At 36.7% G+C, this 25,533-nt stretch overlaps 2 protein-coding genes across 7 annotated transcripts in view; one reads left to right on the top strand and one right to left on the bottom strand.

Moving 5' to 3' along the window:
* Positions 1–17,065, bottom strand: part of LOC581386 (von Willebrand factor A domain-containing protein 3B) — a 59,516-nt gene extending 42,451 nt beyond the window's left edge. For 4 of the 6 annotated variants that reach the window (XM_030981168.1, XM_030981164.1, XM_030981166.1 and 1 more), the window contains exons 1-14: positions 16,618–17,065; positions 13,617–13,850; positions 12,834–12,931; positions 11,638–11,888; positions 10,753–10,912; positions 8,037–8,202; positions 7,253–7,468; positions 5,730–5,932; positions 4,843–4,997; positions 3,745–3,883; positions 2,906–3,136; positions 1,911–2,245; positions 1,104–1,384; positions 631–744 (exon numbers count right to left, since the gene is read on the bottom strand). In XM_030981168.1, coding sequence (XP_030837028.1) covers positions 631–744; positions 1,104–1,384; positions 1,911–2,245; positions 2,906–3,136; positions 3,745–3,883; positions 4,843–4,997; positions 5,730–5,932; positions 7,253–7,468; positions 8,037–8,202; positions 10,753–10,912; positions 11,638–11,888; positions 12,834–12,931; positions 13,617–13,850; positions 16,618–16,666 — 2,632 coding nt within the window. In that variant the 5' untranslated portion in view covers positions 16,667–17,065. Of the gene's footprint in view, positions 1–630; positions 745–1,103; positions 1,385–1,910; positions 2,246–2,905; positions 3,137–3,744; positions 3,884–4,842; positions 4,998–5,729; positions 5,933–7,252; positions 7,469–8,033; positions 8,203–10,752; positions 10,913–11,637; positions 11,889–12,833; positions 12,932–13,616; positions 13,851–16,617 lie in introns of those variants that run through there. The other 2 variants (XM_030981167.1, XM_030981169.1) reach the window with 2 other exon arrangements.
* A 3,125-nt stretch (positions 17,066–20,190) lies between these two features.
* Positions 20,191–24,721, top strand: LOC100890585 (transmembrane protein 272). Its single transcript, XM_003729993.3, has 6 exons — positions 20,191–20,364; positions 20,770–20,875; positions 21,418–21,534; positions 22,248–22,307; positions 23,079–23,297; positions 24,404–24,721. The coding sequence occupies exons 1-6, from the start codon at positions 20,347–20,349 to the stop codon at positions 24,583–24,585; spliced, it is 702 nt and encodes a 233-aa protein (XP_003730041.1). The 5' UTR covers positions 20,191–20,346; the 3' UTR covers positions 24,586–24,721.
* The last annotated feature ends 812 nt before the right edge of the window (positions 24,722–25,533 follow it).

Here is a 25,533-nt window from a genome sequence, read left to right as displayed (position 1 = left end):
CTGATTAATGAGTAATATATATCACTTAAAAACATATGCTATAATATACAGAATGGCATAATGATCTACAACCAGGAAATCCTACAATTCCTATTTAACACCAACGAAGATGACCAATGCTGCCTGGAAGACCTAGTGGCAGCAAATGAGAATGCTCTTCAGTGTGCAAGAGCCTGACAGAACATTTGAGCTTAGATGATGGACATGAAAGAAGAACACCATCACTTCTGCTAGGTAAAGTAAATACTTTATTAGTTGATCATCTATTTTTTACATGAAATTTACTGTAATCAGCTACATGCATAATCTTAGGGAATAAACATGGTGCACACATTGTATGCTTGCATTTATCCAACGCCTGAGCCAATAATAACTATAAAGCACTTCAACACCATTGTCACCCATCCTCTCCAATCGGCGCTATAGTTCTCCTTAGAACTATAAGCTCAGAAAGATAACTAACAGTCTTTTTCAAGACTACACCAACAGTCCTTTTCAGGGCTACACACCCTCAAGAAAGATTACTGAGAGTCCTTTTCAGGACTCCTCAATCCTCCCTCTCTCTCACATGGTGCCTACTGTATAACACCATTGTACTAGGTGTCATATAATTCAAGATTACTGACTAACCTTGCAAGGCAGTGATGTATCTCTCTTGTTGCTTGTTGAGTAGGACCTGTGTCTCTGGTACAGCCCAGCCATCTAGACTACCCTTTAGCCTCAACCAACTTGTCTTATTGTGGTCTATAAATAAAATAATATAACAGTATGTGGGGTTATTGATTAAAATATTTGTCTCTGGTAGAGCTCAGTCATCAATAGTCTTACCCTCGACTTATCTCAAATAAACTGGTCTTATTGTGAACTAAAACAAATGGAACATATCAGTTATTTTTAGCTATCTGTGTCTTTAGTTAGTCCGACCATCAAGACTATATCTCTCGGTCTACACTACCTAGTCCTTGTGTGGTATGAAACCATTAGTACAAGATAATGATTTCAAGTTATAAATTAATACATGTACCTCATGGGCTGTCAGACTACAAATTACAACATATAGTCATTCAATTCATTTGGATATTACGCTACATAATAATACTTACATGCAATGTTTGGTGTCTTAGACCTGAACTCCTTAGCAGTGGCTGGTCTAGCAGTGGATGGTCTAGGACGAGGAGGGAAGGTCGTGGTCCTGCTGTGTCCCTTGGGATGGCAGTACTCATGAGAGGTGTTGGAGGTCATACTCAGGGCTGACATGGGGCGACGAGGGGCGTATGTCTTGGCACTCTGGGGTCGGTTGGTCTTGGGCAGCTGAGTACCAGAGGAATCTCTGCTCAGGATCTGGGAAGCTGATCGAGCTCCTGATGCTGACATGGGACGCTTCCTGCAAGAAAATGAAGGTTTCAAGAGAAGGTAACATTCATAAAAAGAACAGAGAAGGAATATATCACTCTAATGTTTATATCTATAGAAACGTATCCTCTTTTAACACATGTTCTAGAATTCTTTTTGTTAAAGATATAGGGGTTAGGGTTACAGTTGGGGTTACAGTTGCGATTGAGTTTCAGGTTGGGTATTGGCTTAGGTATGATAGGGGTTTCAAGGATGATCATGATGATCATGATTCACAGCACTTGTATGGCGCCATTTGTCTGTTTCAAACATTCAAAGGACGAAGTAAGGAATTTAATTAATGATGCATAATGACCTTAGAGCAAGGGTTCTCAGAGAATCTGTCGTACAGACATCTCTGTGAAGATCTCAATGTTCTTGATATAAGAATTTTACGGTTCTTAATAATTCCTTTTGTAATATCAAGTGCGGAAATCAGTACTTGATGAAACTAGTCAACAACCAGAATTCCAATTTCGCTCATATTACAAAAACTTAATTTGCATTAAAACACTTACGGTATGGCATGGTCCTTGCCACAACCCATCTCCTTGCTGCTTTTGTTGCTCCAATCGAGCAGTGCACACTGCCCTCGTAAGTCCGCAAGTTTCTTCAGATCGTCCCGCCCTTTCTTGACCTCCTCCCTAATCAACAGCCTGTCCTCGCTCTCAAAAGGCTGCGGACCTTCAGGCTCCGCCTCCAGATCATCTGCGTAGTAGTGATAGCGCCCTCCAGTGTCTGACGATAGCAAGGCCATGAAGTCGTTCGCATCACGGTCGTTGCAGTTGAAGGAGATACAGTGAATGGGAATGCTCTTCCGAAGCTGCACTTGAGCTAGGATGGTGGGTGGGGGCTATATAGAAACACAAATACAAGACAAATGTCATTGTGCATCCTAGAAACATTATCACTGGTCTAATGTCCTATGACAAGAAAAATATTTAACTCTCATTAAAAGGGGAAGTAAAATAATACGTAATAGTTGAAATTGAAGTTCTAAGGCTGATTTTGTAATCATTTAGGTCACGCTCTGTAGTCAGATAATCATTAAAGACCCTATCCGATGAAAATACAACTTGATATAAATGTAAACGTTGATATATGAGTCATCTCAGTTTGGATATGTTCTTTCAGTATTCAATATCTATACACGCTTAAGCTAAATTTATTAAGAAGACACCCTCCGGAGGATGTTTTGGGTAATTACAGCTGTAATTTACACTTGCAAAGTTTACAAATAATAAAAAGTAGCTCTCTACAAAGAGAAGCAGTTGGGAAACTATATCTGTATTTGATACACAATGTACAATAATAATTGAAATGAGGATGGACAATATTCATTAACTATTTCTAAAAACAATCTCTTATCAAAGACCACCAATTACATAATCCATTCCTTACATTAGCTTTTGCAATCAAATCAGTGCATAATTGATTTCATGCAGGTCAAATGATTTACAAGCACATCAAATATACATATTCAAACATCAACAATATTGCGTTCGCTACTCACATGATCTGGTCTGCCATCGGTCAGTAGGTAAATGGCTTGAGTGGCCGTGTCAGCTAAGGCCGTCTTGAGAGCCATGAGGGTATTGGTTGACCCCGCGACCTCGAGACCTCTGACCCACTGCCATGCACTCTGTAGACTACTTTCACTGACCTCCACGGCTCTGTCTTTCCATCCTGATGCTTTACTACCAAACTTCACCAGGTTGAACTTGGTCTTGTGTCTCAGTTGTTCCTGTAGTGCATGAAATAAGAATTGAATCATGTTTATTTTTAAAAATGTAATAAGAGTTTTATTTTTAATGGGTCACATTATTATTGTGTTGTTAAACACACAGAGGTCAAAAACATACAAAATGCAGATACAACTCAACTCTTCCAATGATGTTGCCTGTGAGTCTTCATAAGCACTTCTTCAATGTTCTCTTGGATAAAACTTACAATTCATTATCTTTACAATATCTTTACAATCATGAAATAAAACAAGTCTCCTCCTGAACAATTTCTAGTCATCAAAAAAAAATACCAGCTTAATGTATCATTCCACCAGTGCTTTGATAACTTGCAATTCATATTAACTTATTTAATCATTTTCAGCTCAAATTTGTACGTAGTCATGTATACATGATAACTTGTGCTAAACAAGTTGTCTAAGAAAGTCTTCTACTACTATATCCAGAATCTCCAGTGATAATTTATCATGATACATAGGAATTTATGTACTATTTTTTACAATATTTACAAATATGATGGTTCCCATTAAAATTAATATGTATTCAATACTCTTATCAATGAGACCGTTGCCTAGTATCAATTGTTGCTAACCAAACTTGGTAAACTGACCTGCATGAGTCTGATCATCTTCTCTTTGACTAGACCCAAATGGTTCTCCATTGAGTTTGAGACATCAATCAGGATATAGACCTGGTCCTCTACGATGGTCCCAAACAGTTCTCTGCTTCCCTGCTGTAACCAGTCCATCCTACACACATATAGAGGAATGTACAATGCATTGTGACTAACAAACTACATATTTCAATTTTTTTTGTGTGCCTCATTTACATTTAAGCATCAAAATAAAGTTGTAAGAACAAATATAATTGGTGTACAATGTTATCAATAGAAATCACACATTTTCTGGACTATTCAATATTTTGCTACTTTTCTTCTAAAGTGCTTTAAACAGTTTCTCTGGCAGCCTTTGGTCTGGGTTTTTGGCTCCTGATTTACCACAATTCTGTTTTTTATATCTCTTTGAATACGTATTTTAGTTTGAACAGTTTTCATTAAAACCATACTTATTCCGGACGACTAACATTTTTTTTAATACACCAGAATGCGATCTTTGTAACAACGTCGACCAACTACATATCATTTTGATTCAAAATCTGAGATTATTTTATGAGTGGTATAGAAAAATATCTTTCCTAGGTTGTCTGAATTCAATATTAAGTTCTGGTAATGACAGATGACAAGTTTTCCCTGGGTTCAATGAAATTACACTTTTATGTAATAGTTGAAGAATGGGCACAGAAAGGTTAGGAATTCAGAATATTCCTATTAAACACTGAACAAACAAAAATAGAGGGACATTGTTTCACAGCCAAATCACTTACAACAATATACTGTATTTTCATTTAGCCATTATAATATGCCATTTAATATTTCCTTGTCTTTCACTCCTTTAATAACTATTCCAGACATGAATTTACCAAAGCTCTCAAAGAAATGGCTTTCAGACCTCTTCTTTTCCTATGACAACACGATTGAATTCAATTCAAATCAATTTTGGTTTATTAATATCAACATATACAATGTACAATTCAGTAGTCAGGGACCAATAATGCAGTATTTACATAAAATGTGCATAAAACAGGAATGATCATATAAATTTACAATAAAAAATGATTAAAAATACAAAATAAAGTTAACAATACTAACCTCCTTTGTAGGTCCCCGAGGGCAGCATTCATCTTCCTCTCGTAGACCCTGTGAACCTCTGCTGTTACATGAACATGCTTGATAGTACCATCTTTCCATTGAAAGTGACAGAACTTGTCACAGTACTTGGCATTCACCAACGTTCTTCTTGTCTCCTGCAGATAAGAATGAAAAGGCAATAAGAAATATTAGCATGGGCAAGTTTGATATTCTGGGATCCCTCAAACCTACTTTAATAGCCATTTGATCAGTAATCAGCAAATACCACCAATGAAACAGCCGGCTACATTAGTTGGACTGACTGATTTTGTAAGCCAATGCACTGACTGACACATGTACATGCCAGATAGTTATTCAAATATGTAAAAAATTATGTTTCTCACAACCCACTCTAAAAACACAATTAATCAATACAGACTTTTCAAACACTCAATACTAAATAAAGTACAAATGGGCAGAAATAAACAGAGATTGCGCCCAAAAATACCCATCAGAAAATAATAGTATATGAAAACAAAACAATCCTAAAGGTCCAAGCCTGCCACTGAACAGACTTCAAAACCTTCCCCTTTTGTTATATTGGGTGGTATACATCTATGCTAAAACATTGGAGCAAACCTAATGAAAGAGGTCAACCAAAATCATAATCCTTAACTTGGACTGGAATTTATGGAAAATGCATATAACATCCAAATAAAATCATATCTAAAGTGTTTAAATGAGGTAAAGTCTTCTTTTGGGGATAATGTGTTCTTTGGTTTGGCTATTTTTAATCTATCTAAATATAGCCTGTCAGAAAAGCAAAAATATTGTTATAAATTTCATTACTTGGAGAATCATTTAACTCTGAGTTTGAATGTTAAAAGAGGAAGGGTGAAACTACTTACAGCATCTGTATAATCAGTATGAGGTGCCTGTTTGATGTCCACTACACCGTCACAATGTCTAAATGAACAGGTCGCCAGGACGTCGTACAGGTCTAGTTTACGAGTCTTGAGCCCTCGCTTGGCCAGCCATTCCTTAGAGCTCATGTACTGCTCGCTCCTCTCCTTCTGTGGCCCCTTTGTCTCCTCGTTAACTTCATCTGGAACTACAAACAGAATTGTATGCAATGATAATGCTTTAATGAACAGTCTTTTATATGCTTGTTAAATACAATTTTAGTAAATAAATGTAATCTAATTTACTACTACATAAAATTACACAAATACCATGTGCCTTTGAGCTGTGGTTTAACCTCACCCGAGACAGCTCTCACAAGATGCTTACCACATCTTCCCTTGGCCTCATCCAAGGGGGATTTGAACCCCTAACCTTCCCCTCCGTACTCACCATCTTGCCTGGTATCTGGTACATGTTCCACGATGGTTTGTACCTCACCCAAGATGGCTCTAGCTTCTTCTAACCCATCCTCCCTAGTCCCTACCAAAGGGGATTTGAACCCCTAACCTTCCCCTCCGTACTCACTATCTTGCCTGGTATCTGGTACATGTTCCACGATGGTTTGTACCTCACCCAAGATAGCTCTAGCTTATTCTAACCCATCCTCCCTAGTCCCACCCAAAGGGGATTTGAACCCCTAACCTTCCCCTCCGTACTCACCATCCTGCCTGGTATCTGGTACATGTTCCACGATGGTTTGTACCTCACCCAAGATAGCTCTAACTTCTTCTAACCCATCTTCCCTAGTCCCTACCAAAGGGGGATTTGAACCCCTAACCTTCCCCTCCGTACTCACCATCTTGCCTGGTGTCTGGTACATGTTCCATGTTTGCACCTCACCCAATATAGCTTGTGTTTCTTCTAACCCATCCTGCCTAGTCCCTACCAAAGGGGATTTGAACCCCTAACCTTCCCCTCCGTACTCACCATCCTGCCTGGTATCTGGTACATGTTCCACGATGGTTTGTACCTCACCCAAGATCGCTCTGGCTTCTTCTAACCCATCCTCCCTAGTCCCAACCAAAGGAGATTTGAACCCCTAACCTTCCCCTCTGTACTCACCTTCCTGCCTGATATCTGGTACATGTTCCACGATGGTCTGTACCTCACCCAAGATAGCTCTAACTTCTTCTAACCCATCTTCCCTAGTCCCTACCAAAGGGGGATTTGAACCCCTAACCTTCCCCTCCGTACTCACCATCCTGCCTGGTATCTGGTACATGTTCCACGATGGTTTGTACCTCACCCAAGATCGCTCTGGCTTCTTCTAACCCATCCTCCCTAGTCCCAACCAAAGGAGATTTGAACCCCTAACCTTCCCCTCTGTACTCACCTTCCTGCCTGATATCTGATACGTGTTCCATGATGGTCTGTACCTCACCCAAGATTGCTCTAGCTTCTTCTAACCCATCCTCACTAGTCCCAACCAAAGGAGATTTGAACCCCTAACCTTCCCCTCCGTACTCACCATCCTGCCTGGTGTCCGGTACATGTTCCACGATGGTTTGTACCTCCCCCAAGATCGCTCTGGCTTCCTCCAGCTCCTGCCACATGCTCACCACGTCCTCCCTGGTCCCCGCCCCAGGGGGAACCCCACTCAGGGGAGCCTTGGTGTCATGGTTGTAGGAGCTGTTCCCGTTCACGTCAGAGTCAAGCTTGTTGAAGGCAAAGGCATGGAACCTGCATGAATAATAAACAACAATATTTAGATTAGTAAGGGACCAAATCTGCTTAAAATTTAAGCTAAAGGCGCACTGAATTGAATGAACAAAGTGGACAAAACAAATCCTCCCCCCCCCCCCGAAAAAAATACACTAAAAGAAAATTCAAATTTTCTGTATAATACTTCTTCATTATAGATACAGGGTCCATATGTGATGCTCTCAACACGAATCTGAGGAACCACATATTATATGTAGCCTCCAGTCTATGTTAAGTTAAGTTATGATTTGATGGATATATACATGTAGATTCCAATGCTGGAACAAATGGCACATGGTTTGGGACTTCAAGTCCTGCTTGGGTACCAATGTCTAAACTATAGTTACTAAGTTGTTAAGAGGGTATAAAATCACTAACTTTTTAAAACAAGTTGATGATAATGAATGTTCAAAAGCAAGCAGAATGAAACAAAACTGAAAGTACCTTGTCCATCTAATTTTCTATCCAAATCCAGCACAATTAATGAACCCCAAAACAAAATAGAGAAAAGAATCCAACACAAACTACATGTATATGAGTAAACTTACCTTCCCCGGTGAGCTGTGATAGGTCTTTTAGAAAGTGAACTGTGGTTGAGTCTGCACTGTTGAATGCAACCGTATTGACAGGGAGAGGGCATCCTCGTACTTTCTGGAATGTTAGCTCCATGGCCGTGTTTGCTGATGATCCTTCTGAGAACAGAAATACTGCTTCAATCTGTATTGAAGAAAACAAAATTACAGATTTATTGTTACCCCGATTATCGGATTCAGGCTTGTCCGTGCACAATTCGTGCACAATCCAGGCACCATTGTACAGACGCTCACAGTGCTAAGAAAGGTACATCCAACCTGGTACCCATAGTATAATTGACTAAAATAATGGTTATTTATAAATATGGCACACCTGGGCCCCGTCTTACAAAGAGTTGATATCAATCGCAACTTATTTGCGATTGATATCAATCGTTACTATGTACATAAGAGATAGGAGACTGCAAACTTGCGATTGATTGGAGGACTTACGATTGATTTGGATCGATCGTAACTCTTTGTAAGACGGGGCCCAGGATAAGCCTCGAGGCAAATGACTTTATTTGCAACACATTTACACAACAATATGATAATGAACTATAATTGCAATAGAGTTGTCAAGGGTGTTGTGCAATTCAATAAACAAGGAAAGGAAAAGGATTTAAAATTCTTCATTTTGCAGTCAAATTTATTCATCATACTGATACAACTGGGAGAGACAAAGAGAGAGAGAGAGAGAGAAAGAGAGAGAATGAAAGAGAGAAAGAGAGAGAAAGAGAGAGAAAGAGAGAGAATGAAAGAGAGAGAAAGAAAGTGAGTGGTGAGAGAGAGAGAGAGAGAGATAGAGGGAGAGAGAGAGATGGGGTGGAGGGAAGAGGGATATTATTCTGGTGAGTATGGGTATAAATAAATCTAAGGAAGATAAAAGAAAAGAGGGAGATAAAAGGAGAAGTAGAAATTGAGTGATGAAAAAACATATCAAATTCAGAAAGAGAAAAAGGCTTAGAGAGACAGAGAGATAGAAATACAAATATAGAGAAAAAAAGGGATGGACCATATGATATTGCAGCAAAACAGAACAAGTACGCAGTCCCTCATTGATTGTTAACTATTACGCGTGTATGTCTATTCGTTTTGGTCACAGAGTGATCAATTATAAAAGGTACATATCCCATTTTAACATGCGCATGATGCTCTAGCTATCTACGGGCTTTAATTTAATATACAAAATCTATTAAGACTGCTTTTACACTTACGAACTGACCCTGCTATTATTAAAAAAAAGTACAGTCAGTGAATTCACTTGCTACAGGCTTAAAGACCTGATTTACGAGCACATCACCATGGTGTAATGATGCTTGAACATGAAACCATGGCAACAAGGCCAGGGTGAAATTGCTTGCTTTGTACTTGCTAGTGTATTATAAGGTTATCTGAGCATATACTCTATGAAATGGCTTTTCTAAAGACGGTTATTAACATGGTACATGAACGCTTGCTTAATTTACATGTAACACAATCATATTGTCAAAGTCGGTGTAAATAAAAATATCAATATTCAAATAAGGAGCCCCCTAGTAAACCAAACCCATTTCCACGGTTCATTTGAGCATGTAGCACTTTTAAAGAAAAACACAATAAAGAGCTTGTTCCTTCTTAGTGGGGATGGTGTCCGCCATTCATAGGCGCCGAAGCGTGACTGGAAAAATCAATGGGATACCTGAAACAGCTCAATACCTCCTCTATGCAATACAATACATATAGAAGGATGGATGAGTGCTTAGAAAGCCGCTTGGGGCTTAGAGAACAATAGATTAGCACCCTGGAGAAGCTAGCCACCTTTAAGTGTGTCTAGCATCTATTAAGAGCTATCTTAGCTGTAGTTATACCACAGATGCATTATTTCTAAGAGAATGGTTCTCCTCTCTATCTTGCAATTTCTCTTTCTTTTGAACATTCAAAACTACATAATTAGCCTGAAGCAGTGTTTGTTCTGTCACATGTGTAATGATACACTTCAGATACTGCACTGCATGTAATGCTTTTATTTGAAACAGTGTTTGTACTGTATTTACTGTTGCACATTTAACGTTACTCTTTAGATGCAGTGTAGGTGTAAGGATGCTTTTGTTTGAATCATAGTTTCATATTTTCATAGCCTCATATTAGATGAGATATAAATGTACGGACAACCTACATGTATACTTAACCATTATTTTGATATATTACTTTTTTTAAATCCGGAATCCAAGAACTAAATAAAGCTGACAAAATGGTAGTCAACAGTAATTCTGCAAAGTCACTTTGTATTTCACTGTATCCTCTTCTCTTTGGTATTTTCAGAAATAAAACAAAAATCAATTATCAGAAAAAAAGTCTAAAATGAAATCAAGGGAATGCGACTATATCCATAGATCTGATGAAGCTATGAATTCTCGTCTGTGACAATTAACCGGCTTAGAGAACTGGGTAAGAGCCTCTGCAAACAGCTATGTTTTACCCATACAACATTGCACTGCATGTAGTCAATGAAAAGACAGAAACTTTGTGAAATATTCATACTGTGAAATATTTGAATCTAAATTCACGAAAGGATCATGTCCTTAAGTTTCTGGTTTTACAAAATGTGTAAAAGTTTTTATTTTGCCATTGCTTCTTTTATAAGGGAGTAATTTACTTCTTTATGTGATAATGGTGCTTAAGGATGCAGTAAGGATGAATAAATAAGACTTACATTTCTATCTGTGAATGCCTTGAGGATTCCTTCACATGCACTGGTCTCGGTAGTAGCCGCTACACCATCTAGGGTTCTAACCCATTCCATAGCTTGGTTCAAAGAATCCTTCGTGACCGCTACTGCGTGCGGCTGAAACATGACCATGTCTTGAGCAGCCCTATGTAATACATCAAAATAAAAACATAAAACATTTAAGAACTGTTATAAACATATTTTAACAAAACATTACCTTCAGCTTACATTGTATATATAAAACAGTTCTACACATGGTGGTTTTATGTCAATGTAAATCAGTCATGATATAACTGTTTTTGTTCCTTTAATTAAAGTTTTCAAGATGTAAAATGTATACAATGCAATATAGCAAATCAACAAGATATAAATTATGACATTAAAAGACTCCATGCTCTTAAAGAGATTTAGTTTCACCAAAATCTGTTTATTAATTTCTGATTTTTGAGAGAGTTTGAAGAAAGTTAATTTATAAAAATTAACAGAAATTGTTTATTCTATAGCATTAGAATCTGCAAAACTGGTTCCAGGTATATGTTATTTATTTCATGAACAGCATTTTAAGATTCAATGTTTTAATATTTTATGGTAAAAGAATATATCATTTGATGCTTAGTATTGAATGTATGATCAGACTGGAGAGAAATTGAATCTTGCTAAACAACAGTCAACCCTGCTTTAGTGACCACCTGTCTACAAAGACCACATTTTTTTGTTTCCCTTGAAAAGGGTTTCTCATTGTACTATATGCACCTGTCTACAAAGACCACCTGCCTATAAAGACCATTTTTTCATTCTACTTTGGGTGGTCTTTATAGACATGTTTAGCTGTAAAATATATACAACATCATGAACTCTGACTGCATTTACCTGATGAGATTGAACTTGGCAACCTGTGAAACCTGATCTTCTAGAACTCTGATGAGTGCATTGCGACAATGATCAAAGTGACTTGGTGAGTTGGTCTTAACGTCTATCACGATACAGACACAATGCTCCTCTATGACTCCAAACAGACGTCTACTCTCGCTGGTCAGCCAGTCAATACGACGCTTGTAGAGGTTGATAGCTTGAGCAAGACTATTCTCTATCTGCTTGATCTTCTCCTTACTTATTTTCACCTAAAAACAAAAATTAGGTGTGGGTAAGTTTTGAGGAATGCATCCATAATGACTCAATCAAGAATCTGATCTCCCATGATGATCTTTACTTCACAGAATTTCACCTACAAAGACAATTTGGTATTACAATTATACTGTAATAGTCAGAAAAGTGAGATTTATATAAGCTACATGTAGCTCTTAAAGTTAAAAGGGAATTTTCAATCATACATGCACCCTAAATATAATCACAGCAATTTGTTTTATTTAAACTCTAATCTATTATTCTATTCCATCGTCAATAATTAACAAAATGTACAGAGAAAATTGGAGAGGAGCTCGCATGGTACGTCACAGTGTTGCCAATTTATGTTTCAATGACGACAACTTCAAAAACTCACAACTTAATTCCTATTTTCAATTGGATATTGCTCAAGATTTCACTGATTTGTTTCTCTCATTTGTTCTGCTTTTATTAAACCCAATCCAATATCAGGGTGGACTTCCCTTTTAAATATGCTGTCATAGTCAGTAAAGTGAGGTGTATATGTCGCTAGAGTATATGATTAAGTCTTCACGAGCATACATTTTCATCTCCATGTCTACATTAAATGTTATTTCTAATGGTTTGTGACATATATTTTTTGTATTAGGACAAGTAACACATTCTTTATTACGATGGTTAAAAAGTGTATATAATCCTTGATTTCATACATTAAATAGATATCTCTGTTTAATGGAGACAGATATTACAAAAGGTATTTTATGCATATGTTACACTAATCTACATGCATGCCTTAATTAGCTAATTGCAAGTCATCACCATTTACACAATGCAAATATTAACTCATTATCCCAATGTGTACATGTACATGTAGATCAACAAATGTCATTAAAACAAACATAAATCTTTCTCCAATGCATAACATGATGCTGGTATGCAAACCAGGAGCCTAGAACACTTACATTCACGTTGTATATCTTGCCGTCTCTCCTTGGAAACCGTGTAAACAAACCCTCGCCGTAGCGAGAACAGACGGGCTTCTTCAGCGAGCGATCAAAATCTATTTGAGGAATAAACAGGAGTAGACTAAATAAAAGTCCGGACCAACAATAGAAAAGCAAATATGAATGACAATATAAGGTCAGGCAGTGCTACTTGAGTCGAGTACTAGCTGCTGTCTACTTGTATGTCATGTTGTGTTTTATCACTCTGGGGTTTCACTCAGTCTACCTGGTATTAATCTGATCTCTTATGTACACACTTACTTACCTGTCACCTACTGGGGATGTTTAAGTGGTTCAAAGTATTATCTGCTTTTAAGTCTGTTGAACTACATCTATTAGCTCTAACGTGTTCTCCTTTACTGGCTTAAAAAATATGATCATTGATATCAAATTTGCTAGATAGAGAGATATTATCCATAACACCTCATTCATGTACCTAATATATATTATGTGGAAATACATATAATAGGATTGTACAAGTAACATATACATACAGTGTACATGTACATGTAAGCAATAAACAGAAATTGAACCAACCAGTGAAATTCAGATATACTAATTTGACACCATTCTTTTAAAAAGAAGGCTTGTTCATACAATATGTAGTACTGTAGAAATATGAGCATATAATCATATAACAATACTATGATTACAACAGTGTAAAATTTCTTGAAGGAATTATCCTGCTAAAACAAGAGAGTTAAATGACTATTAAAATGAATGTTTAGGTCTGGATCTCACCATCACTGTGCTTGAATCCAATGGTTCCAAGGATTTGGTCTAGTTTAAGTCTGTTCCTCTTCAAACCGTAGGTACTGAGCCACTTCTTGGCCGAGATCATAGCCCTGACGTCTGGTTCCCATGTCGTCTTGGGAGGAGGTTTTAATTTGATGACCGATGACATCTCTTCAAAGGTTAGCTGAACTTTGCTGCCAGATGAAGGACTTCTCCTAGGGCCCAAATCAAATTTGGGGTCTGAAAAAATAAAACGAAATACAAAAAGGGTTATTTATAAACAAATAACATGGATGCAATGTATTTAGACGCTGCAAGCCTTAAGCACCTTAAGAATCAAATTTTGATATGGTATCTAACATTTTTCGACAAATTTAAATATATCGATAATATCCCTCTTCTTCAGATTCAAAGTGGGTAAATGAAATGTGACATATTGGACACAACTGAACGATGTTTGTCTTGATGGACAGTGAAAAGGGCATTATACACTGTAGTTAATCTCTTTTGGCATGATTGTGGTAAAAGTTTAAAAGCCAGGGTCCCGTTACTCAAAACCATCATACATGTAAGTCTAAGTTTGTGGACATCCCATAGAAATGCGTAAAAACATGTACTAATTCTATAACACACAATTCAATGAGATGTCTACGAATTTAGACTTACCGGTATGTCAGTTTCAAGTAACGGGCACAACAAAGGCAACATGAAAATTTCAGGGTATTATATCCCGCGCAACAGTGACCTACATGTACATGTAACCAACCAAAGATTTTTATAATGCATCTCAGTGATGACTGATAGCTACAGGTACTAACTTGGAATAGACAAAATATCAAGGAAAGTGGAACCCTTCATGTCAATCAGATATTCAGTATTCTTTGTAACTTGGTACTTGGTACAATATGACCATTTGAGTACCAAGACATGTCCTAAAAAATGAATCGGTCATATCTTCTTCAGAATTATTCATCAAACCATGGCATATGTATCATATTTAAGACGGGTCATAATTGTAAACAGGGTGGATGTTTCAATAATTGAACTTTCCTCTATAACAGAAAGTTTACTGTTTAAATAAAATATATACCTTTTCAAATGGATTTTCTCTAATTTTGAGTCATGAAATTAGTATTTTTGGCTACATAGCTTTAGGTTCCTGTGATATCTGATTTGCTGCTCTCATTAATTACCACTTCTTTTGACCCATATTGGTTCTAATGTCTTCTTCTTCTTCTTTTTCTTTGCGATGCAGTCTGCTTCCTTCAATCTTGAAGATTCTTGCAGAACTTTGGTGTAGTGTGTCATATAACTTTATAACGATAGGGTGCATGTGCCAATAATTAACAAGGTGCATGTAAAAACAGCATTAGATCTAGCTGCTGCAGCCTCTTGAGTACGGTACATGTACAGTAAATCACTGATAAATTTTTGATGGCATTATGCAAACAACTTCTTCTTCTTCTTCCGGTTAAAGATGAAGTTGAGTTGTGGTCATGCGATTGCATTATGAAAGAAACGGTGTGGAACCGACCAGAAAAGGTTGATCATCTAGCATATAAGAATGTGTGTGTATTGCAAGGTTCTGGAATCATCAAAATGATAAGAAATTTGGCCAAGTCTTGGTAAAGTTACAAACACTTGCACAGAAAGATGTATATGGGACTACACGAACACGTGGCGTAAAAAGCCCGCCCCCGATTTTTACAATGTTACATGCATATTTAGAATATGAAGGCATTTAAAGAGCCATGCTTTTCAGGGAACATGTCTTAACTGATGTTCTTCCACACTTGCATAATAAGAATGAGTAATGCTCACAAATTTTTTTTCACCTCTTCCCAGAACTCAACCTTCTCTTTAAGTACAGACCACCATTGGCGTATTATCGTACTTGTGCTTCTCGAGTGCCCAGATGAATAGTGCAAGTAAAAATCTCACTACAAATTAATACTATGTGCGGCTAAAAAACAGAAGGGGCTTTACGAAGCCTCATTTGTTGCACCCCCTGCTTGAAGATCACTAAGGAGATGCTGTCGACTATATACTGTGCAGAACATAGAACTCGAGTTTACTCTAGAAAACTGGTAAAGAAATATTCAAGGCTAGAATAGACTTGATAGTCATACTCGTCAAATAATGCAAGCCTTCTGTATGAGTCGGTCTAGGTGTTGTCCATTGTCTCATGTTATTACACAACCTACTCCACAAAAAGCAGTAACCATGGAAGAATCCTGGATCGATGAAAAGGCTTAGACCTACAACATCAAGTATTAAAGTAAGTATCGTCTGATCGCATCAGGAAAGAACTCTTTGAATCTCACCCACATTTATATTCATTTTGAAATTTTTCCTTCCTTTCAAGATATTATCCAAATGATGCTTCATGCAGCAAGAAAGGAGAGCCCAAGTGAAGGTAGCCATGATGTTCTGTATCAAGAACTCGCTGATATCCATCCCCCAGACAGTTCTGACCCCATCACTACCTGCTTTGCTTAGAGGCCACGACCAGAAACTCCAAGTGCCATATGCTCGGACACAAGTTCTTCAAAGGAGCTTCTTTCCAGATGCCACCAGACTCTGGAACTCACTACCGCAGGCCGCCGTCACCTGTACCTCTCTGCTAAGCTTTAAGAGAGAGGTACTCAAGATCCAGCTCCGTTAAGCTACGGATGTCTTTTTAACTGCACATAGCTCATTGTAGACCTTTTACTGAGACACTACATGTATATATACACCTGCACAGCACCTACAATCAGTACGAGTATACACCCGACGGTGGCCTGTACTTATAGCGAAGAAGAAGAAGAAGAATGGAAGCACATTTCTCTTCTGATTTTTCTGACATCCACAATGCACGCAGAAACAGCAAAAACTAAATTATTCAAGTCTAAAATAAGTTCTCAGGATCTAAAAAGAAATTTGACCTGATATTAATCATTATAAATATAATAATTGCATAAAAACGAAAATAATGTAATGACATGTGTAATTAAATACAACTTACTTTCAAAGTCCCTAGGAGAACGAACATTTGCTGGATCTATTTCATACATGGTCTGAAAATCATGTGCACTCTTCAAGTTGGATTCAACTACTCCATGCGTGGCACACAGCACAGAACAACAACACTGCACTCTGCCCGTGTATTACACAATGCACGCCATGGCTCTGGCCCGGCGGCGAGATCTGGAAGTGAGCTCCGTATCAACACTCAACAGGCACGGCAGAAATATCTCATTCGACCACAAAAAAACAACACAATATTTAAAATTCAAAATATTACATAGATTTCTGTCAGAATCAACAGTGTTGGACTGCCATTATGTCTGACGTATGAGGTCTAAAATCCTTTCAAACGAAATAAAATCAGAAAATTGCGGGGACTCTCGGTGGGATTTCCGTGGTTGTCAGGTGCCGCTACCAGTTGCTGGGCTCTTGTACACACAACGACCAATCAATTAGCGACTTCGGCTATCCTCGTTCAACAAAATTATTTTAATTGAGCAGTATTGGGGTTTAATTTTATTTAAATTATCTTTTAAAACAAACTAGATATATTTTTTCATTTATAAAAATTATAATTCTATATTTTTTGATGAACAAAATGATTTGATACATGTGATAAATATGATTTTCTACCAAGCTATATACAATTACACCTGTTTCCTATTAAAAAAGTGTGCATGAATGACATTACCCCTAACAGGGAAGTGGAGTCTCAGAGAGTTTTCTTATTAAAACATTATCTCAAAATGGTTTTAATCTATATCTTTTTTGTGCCACGGGGTGGAAGTAATATTTTAATCCTGTATACTTAGATATGTTTGTGAACGAAGTTACCTGTCTCATAAACGTTAGTAGAATCAAATCAATAAGATTTCAAAAATTCTCCACTTTGGCCTTGAGCATATTGAATACCTTACAAGTGCCTATAGAAATAGTTCGGATTATAGAGGCAATCGTATGATGCCAGTATAGCACCTACATGTAAGTATCGGCTGCTGTTTGTCGGTGTCTTTTAATTTTCAAAACAAGTTTTTATTGAACAATTAAAACTGCTAGTATGCATGTAGATCGTTCAAAATCATCATAATTAAGATAAGAGTCATTTGACAGAATCATTAGATAAAATAGTATTATTCTACCTTCTCTTTTACAGGGAGCAAATGCAATATGTTTTATCGGCCGATACCCTGGCGGACTAGTGTTAAAATGAGGCCTACTTTCTTACCATTGTTTTTGTCATAAAGCGCCCCGGGCCAAAATGTAAAATTACACTTACTATTAAAATCATTACCGAATGCATGGAGTTGGGAGTAATCCGTGATTGAAATGGAGGTCCGATATCCCCCCCCCCCCCCGAATATGAGTTTTAAAAATTATACAGAACCATATCGAATTGACTATTTTTTAAATGACAACAACAACATGAGCAAGAGTAACGACAACAACGACAATAATTAAACAACATTATCATCATCATTAATTGTATTATTGTTTTATTACTCTAATCATAATCATTTTCTTTTCATTATGTAATATCATATACATTTTTCCTTTTTGTAATAAATGTAAACAAGACGAGCCTCCTTTGCAATGGCATTATGAACAATAAACAATGAATAAATGAATGAAAGGACGGTGTATATCTCATCGTGACATATGAATGAATTACTTACTGAATGAATAAATGAATGAATGAATGAATGAATGAATGAATAAATGACTGACTGAATGAATAAATGAATGAATGAATGAATGAATGAATGGATGGATGGAAAATTCAGGATGATTGAATGACTCTCTCAGAAGGTACAATCATTATATCACCAATAACATTTTCAAATCCCCTTCTCTTTTTCTTAAACACTAGTGTCGTCAAAATGCATGATGATCAGCTGATGTTGCCTGCCAGTGGTAACATATAGCATAATTTTGTTCTCCATTTGTAAGCCATTCAAGTAATTACATAGTCATTTTTAAAGCTAAATCAAGATTAAACACGACTTGAATCGCAGTAAACAGACACAACCCTGGTAAAACAACGAATTATACCCAAAACAACTAACATCAATTTCTCAAATTTAGATGTAAATTCTGAATGAGTAAGAATATCAACAGATAAGGTATCATTAAAGTATCAAAAATAAAACATATAAACTCACCCATGATCGGCCGCATTGTTTTAATCATCTTTGCATAGTATTGACAACAAAACAAGAAACATTCAACCTAAAAATATTCAAAATAGAGAATCAATTTCTAGGAGTCATGATGGAAAGAAAGAGAACAGATATGCGCTGTACGTTACTCAGTCCAGGCTATCATAGCGCCAAGTGTATATTATAGACGGTGTAGCACACTATCATGACATTGCAGCCGGTAGCTAGAGTCCAAAGGCAGATGGAATATATCGATAATTAGAATCACCGTGGAAACGGCAAACACAATAAATGGGTGGAATAGTAATTATGTGTCAACACACGCACGCGCTCGGTACGATGTTCATTAACATAATGCCATGCGTGTAAACAGATGGTGTACATAGGTCACAAATTAATTATCAGTATACTAATGTGCATTTATGGTTGTTGAACTTGATTGTCTGTTTTATTAATCTTTGAACTTGAAAAAATGAAAAAGAAATCTATTATTGTAATAAAGTAATTTCGTGAAGGTTGTAGCAGTTTTTTAATGCAAATATCACAATTTATTTTCTTTTTATATGGACTAAAAAAATTATAAATAAAATTTCAAAAGTCAAAAGAGTGTTTAATGTTATTTGGAAATCGGGTTTGCATGCATAAATTTCTATTCACATCTGTACATTATTCCTTCTATTTATAAATCACCAGGGCCTTGTTTCGTTCAATTTGTTCCTGAAAACAAACTACCATTGATGTTAGGAGCTACCGAAGTTCCTACATTTGATTAATGTTGATTGGCTAGGAGCAGGGTTTTCATAGATCTGTGGCAGGTTTTTTTTATAAAAGGTTTTATAAAACAAGGCCCTGATCCTAACACATTGACGTAATGGCTCAACTAAACATCACTCGAGTTTGATCCGGAGAATGCGTGTTGGAACTTTGAAATAAAGAAGTGGAAAAGGAAGTGAAGGAGTTAGACAAGAGAATGAAGAAGATATAGAGAGGGGTGGAATGAGGGAAAGAGAATAATAATTATGATAGAGAGAGAGAGAGAGATAGACATACAGACAGTCAGACAGACAGACATACAGCAAGACAGGTAGATACAGAGACATACAGACAGTCAGACAGACAGACATACAGACAAACGGACATACAGACAGACAGGTAGATACAGAGAGAGGAAGGGTGGGTGGTAGCAAATCATTCTGACATTCAAAGGAACGTTAATATAGATTGCAGACTATCAATAATAATGGGCGAAGCGGTGAAGCGTACATAAAGAAATGAAAACATCACCTATGCAAAGTCACGCCTCCAAAATAATCGTCCAATCACCGGTCGCGGTCAAGAAGATCAATCAATAAACTTTCTCCACAGAAATCAATATTTATCGATCGCTGGTTATAGGATAGCCCAAATGCCCAAAAGCCAAAATATACCAAGGAATTCCGTCAATGTATAATATTATTTGCCAAGTCGAGACTTAAAATTAGACATAACTCTAGGACTGACTGAATTCAGAAAAGGTGCATAATTGTATCCGGCTTTTCATTAACGGACGTTGTCTGCCATAGGGTTTCAGGATGTCATGTTTCAATGTGGTAAGTCGTTTTCAATTTTCTGAATGTAGGTACATGTAAATATTTGCTACTGACTATACTGGTATTGGTCCCATACCTTACCATTTATGTAATTAGGTAATGTTATATTGTTTGTCGTCTAAAAAGAGCATTTTCGTTATCAAGATCTCTCCCTCTCTCTCTCTCTCTCTCTCTCTCTCTCTCTCTCTCTCTCTCTCTCTCTCTATCTATGTATATATCTGTCTTTCCTTTCCACCTCCTCTCTCTCTCCCTCTTTCTCCCCCTCCCCCTCTCTCTCTCTCTCTCTCTCTCTCTCCCCTCCCTCTTTCTCTCTAATTATTGACAGAGAGTTTAGCAGTAGCCTATCGAAGAACAGTTCTTATGATTTTCAGCCCTATACTCTCTTTCTCGGTCTGTACTTTGCAGGAAGGACAGAAGCAGACTTCATTCGAAGAACTCCCCAACAGCGATGTTTATTTACAGTTCGAAGATGAAAAACCTAGAGACCCACTGCAATTCCCGAACAAAGGTGGTAAGTAGCCGACTATCATATTCTGTGATATTAAATAATGTTGATATATTTGACACACAATTTATACCACTGAATATTTTAGAAATTGTACGTACCTAATAACAATTGATAATAATCATAATAGCTACATTTAGTGCGCACAATACATCCAAGAGGTTGTTCAAGATGCCTATACAGAGTAGTATTTACCCCGGCCGCTTTAGGCCCATGCAGCTGCCCTAAGACGCTATAGAGAAATCCTACCAGGCACCCATTTACTACATCTGGGTGGAGAGTGGCAATTGCAGATTGATGCATTACCAAGGGACATTAGTACCGCGGCGGAATTCGAACTCGAACTATAATGATCCACAGTCCGGTGACGTATTCGCTAGACCATACACGACAACTCCATATACGTCATTATAAATAATGTTGATAAGCTTTGACACATAATGTTTACACCACATTAGTTGATTTCAGAAATGATAGTACCAAATGATAGTACCAAATGGGCACGTACAAATTGATATGTGAATAATGTCATCATCTTCTCTTCCCAGATACGTTCTTTAAGCCACCCGGCCACTCTTTACTCTATCACTTGAATCAAGTCAAGAAAAATGCTCTCAATCCGGTCGACTTTGCTGCCAGACTGGGAGAGCTGGTGCTTAACTCCGGTAAGAAAATGAAGAACTGTCCTTTTTAATAATACTCAGACATAGAATATTTTGATTAAACCCATCACGAAAAAACAAACATTATTTAATGGGTTTGCTTCTTCTTCATGACATTGATCAAATCGTATTTTTTTTGACAATTTTGGTTCAATGGAACGAACCTGGAAGTAAATTATTATTATCAGATTTGTTAACTTCCTTGATCTAGGCAACTTCTTAATTAAAAGAAGAAAAGAAATATACATTTTTAGTTACTTTCGTTTTTTGTTATAGATTAGGAAAACATAACATCATCTAAGCAGCAGTGACCATCAGAAAACGTGTTATAAAAATATGTAATATGGTACTTATACTATTCTTCCAATTCTATCCTTTAGCTGTTTAATAAAGGGGTTAGGCTCGACTAGCACAATGGTCCCTTTTACCAAACCAATAACTTCTCTTCTTGTACAAGTCATGTAAACACAATGTATGAAATGTATTACTGTATTGCTGTTGGTTAATAGAATGAAATCAATCAATCAATCAAAACAATAAATTCTACAAAATAGTTCTGACGTGCTTTGATTTTATGTAGTAATGATAACAATGACAAAATGTGAATATGGGTTTGTTTATATTGCTGTCAGTGTTGTTTGAATATAATTGGAATAACAACTATCTGCGTGATTATCAATTTACATTTAATGTCAAATGCCATTTTTCTTTTACAGTATACATGACTATGCTGATGGGATTGTCGTTAGGAATTCCTATATCAATGCTTTATATGGGTAAGATATATTATATAGTAATATTCATTAAATTACTGTTCTCTTATATCTGATTGCTTCATGAAATTTTGTAATAATTGTAATTTTGTTTGTGACACCTGAACAAAATTAATGTTAGTCGATTTTATTTTTTACACGCCATTGCTCTTCTTTAAACTTACTTGAATGCATTTGCAACTTATATATGCCTCCCTGACTGCAGCAACAATGGTATTTCCCGAGTAAAGCCCCTCTGAAGCAAAATTTCAATATTGATGAAGGAATACAATATATATGTTTTCTGCGTACAACAGAAAACCCAAACGATGTATTCTTGTATCAATATTTGTCTTCAAGCACATTTTCTATTAGGGGGAGGGGATCTTTCACATCTTTCACATTATGATACAATTTAAGTGAAATTTTGGCGAATTTGGGGCCCTTAACACTTAAGAGGGGCTTTACACTGTTCCATGATTTAAGGCTAGCCCTTTTTATAGTTTAGCCAAATCTATACTTAAGAGTTTAAACAGAAGCACAAAAAGTATACAATATGTTCATCTATCTATCTTTTTACTTCTTCTTTTATGTCTTTAACCAAAAAGTAAACATAATATACCCAAAGAGAGACCGTTATCAAACAGAATAAGTAACTAAAATACTATTTCGCTGAACTTATCATTTTACGGAGATTTTATTATAGCACTTAATACGATATCCATAAGCGCTTTACAAATATTAAGATAAAAGGGGGCTTGAAAATTTGAATACATGATTATTTTTACTTTACAGGGTTCACCTATTATCACAAATGTCCAGCAGAGTTCTTGATCCCTTTCTACCTGCTCATCAATGGCTTCATCTTGATTCTGAGACAGTTACTCGATCTTAAACTTAGGTATCAGAGAAGATTATTATCTCCGTCAAAACAACATCTACCACAGCAGCTAACGTGTGGTGTTTGCTGCATCCAGTTACTAACTGTCCTCGCCCTTTCATTCTTCATTGCAAGTAAGATTATTATTATTATAATTTTTTTTTTTTTTTTTTTTTAATGAGATTCGTGACAAAGAATTGAAATCATTTATTTACAAAACAAAATCATAGGCGTACAAATTTACATCACAGTCTGGTAACATTTTCTGAATATAGAAAGCGATTAAAAAAAACTCTTATTGACTGTCAGCACAAGTGTGAGTGAAATAAAAAGAATTTGATCGAGATAATGTATAAGCAATTTTCAACGTTTGATCGACAGTGTGGCTTACTGTAAAACAGAAAAAGTTGTTACAACAATCAGTTATACATGTGTATTTATTTGTTCTACCGCATATTTGTTCACCTATTCACCTTTTCACTTACGATTAACGATTACAATAAAGGATCATTCTTATCATTTAACACGATCGCATAGACTTTAAAAAAACGTAGTTAATGACAAATCATTTCAAAATTGACAATTGCAGAAGACCGCCATATTATCCTATAGAGCTTGGACATGATAGCGTTGTGTGAACATGCCAGTTATAATTTATATTAAACATGAATTCTAGAGGGAATACGATGGGTTATTGAAATTGCTCTAAAGTTAATTTCTGGAAAGTCTTCGCGATCGTGTTATTTTACCAATGTATACGCCCTGCCCCCCCCCCCCCCCTCCGGGATCGGAGGGACCGCATGCGTGTTCCCAAAATGTCCGGTAAAGGGGTACTTTTCACGCCCCAATGTCCGGCTCGTAGTACATAAAAATCCGGCTCGTATTGACTTTACACACCGGACTTATATAGGGGGTGGGTGCTTTCAAAAGGAGGGAACATGCATACGAGTACCCTAAATAACACTGAGTGGGGGGGGGGGGGTGTATACGGCACTAGACGTGCTCTCGAGATAGATGCATTTGAAAGATAATACTAATTTAGAACTTCCCTAAAAAAGGTGGGGCTTGAAAATGTCTTCAAGTGGGAAAATAACGACTATTAGTTGTCAAATCGACTTTACAAAGCCCTTCATATTCAATACAAAATTAACGTTTTGCCTCCCTTTATAGTTCGGATGTATACAGCTTTCTTGTGTGCTATAGAAATATTTGAATGGCATTGAATATGTTGACTTTGCAGGTAACATCTGGATTGTGAGCGTGAGCCCTGTGAATGATCGATACAGTCTCAACTTCTGCCATCCTTTCCTCTACTCGTACGTGTGCTGGCTGACGATAGGAACATACTCACTGCTGGCTTTGGGTGTATGCTTCTGTTTTGGAGGCACAGTCATTGGGTGTGCAGTGAGAGGGTGTGACTGAAAAACAGCTCAATGGGTACATGCTTTATTTAGCTGCACCAAGACGGCTGCTGACCAAATATATACGCATACTTGTAACTACAGTATATTTACATTGTATTTACACTGTAGCTCATAAAGGTGGAATTTTTTTTTTTACCCCAATTTATGGAATTATTTTAAAAATAATTTTAAAATAATAGATCTAGATAATAGTATACATTCTCAGATTGTATTGAATAATAATTTGCCAATGTGTGTTTTGCGTGACTGCTAAAGCATGTGTATGCTACTATGCTTATCAACTAGGGGACATACGCTCTTAAGTCATAAATGACAGTAATGAGGATTAATGCCCCACAAAAGGGCACTAATACAGCACATCGACATTTACGAGGCCATTGCTTTGTCACTGAACATATTTTAATTCAAACCTTTGGCACAGCCTCGACAAGTTCAAATTTATTTGAACTTTTGCAGTGACCCAAATTCCATTTGATTTCTTTACCTTTAAATGTACTGCTCAGTGACCTTCTGATGTTTGTATAACTTGTATTTTTTTTCTATTTTTTTACACTTGTGTTATCTTTTATATATGTTTTTTATTGAATGGAATGAATAAAATCTTGAATCTTGAATGACTGTACGCAGCGGGGGCTAGGGTAGGGGGCACTTTCCATTAATAATTTTTTTTTTAAAGAAAATGTAATAAATTTTCAATAATTTATTGCATTTACCCCGGTTCCCAACATAACAAAATCTTCTGTGTGCCCATGCCTTGAGCCATAATGCATGGCCGTCCTCATTATTGTCATTTATGACTTGAGGGCATAGGTCCCCTAGTTGATAAGCATACACATGCTTTAGCAGTCCCGCAAAACACACATTGGCAAATTATTATTCAATAAAATCTGAGAATGTATACTATTATCTAGATCTATTATTTTTAAATTATTTTTAAAATAATTCC

This window comes from Strongylocentrotus purpuratus, unplaced genomic scaffold (assembly GCF_000002235.5).
Source record: "Strongylocentrotus purpuratus isolate Spur 01 unplaced genomic scaffold, Spur_5.0 spur5_scaffold_11, whole genome shotgun sequence".
Classification (NCBI taxonomy): domain Eukaryota; kingdom Metazoa; phylum Echinodermata; class Echinoidea; order Camarodonta; family Strongylocentrotidae; genus Strongylocentrotus; species Strongylocentrotus purpuratus.
This window is presented reverse-complemented; position numbering and strand designations above follow the sequence as displayed.

What these genes read in the sequence shown, in the direction of transcription:
- LOC100890585 (XM_003729993.3), top strand. An exon ending in GCAATTCCCGAACAAAGGTG is followed by an intron (nt 20,876 to 21,417) that starts GTAAGTAGCCGA and finishes TTCTCTTCCCAG; the next exon opens with ATACGTTCTTTAAGCCACCC. An exon ending in TATATCAATGCTTTATATGG is followed by an intron (nt 22,308 to 23,078) that starts GTAAGATATATT and finishes TTTACTTTACAG; the next exon opens with GGTTCACCTATTATCACAAA.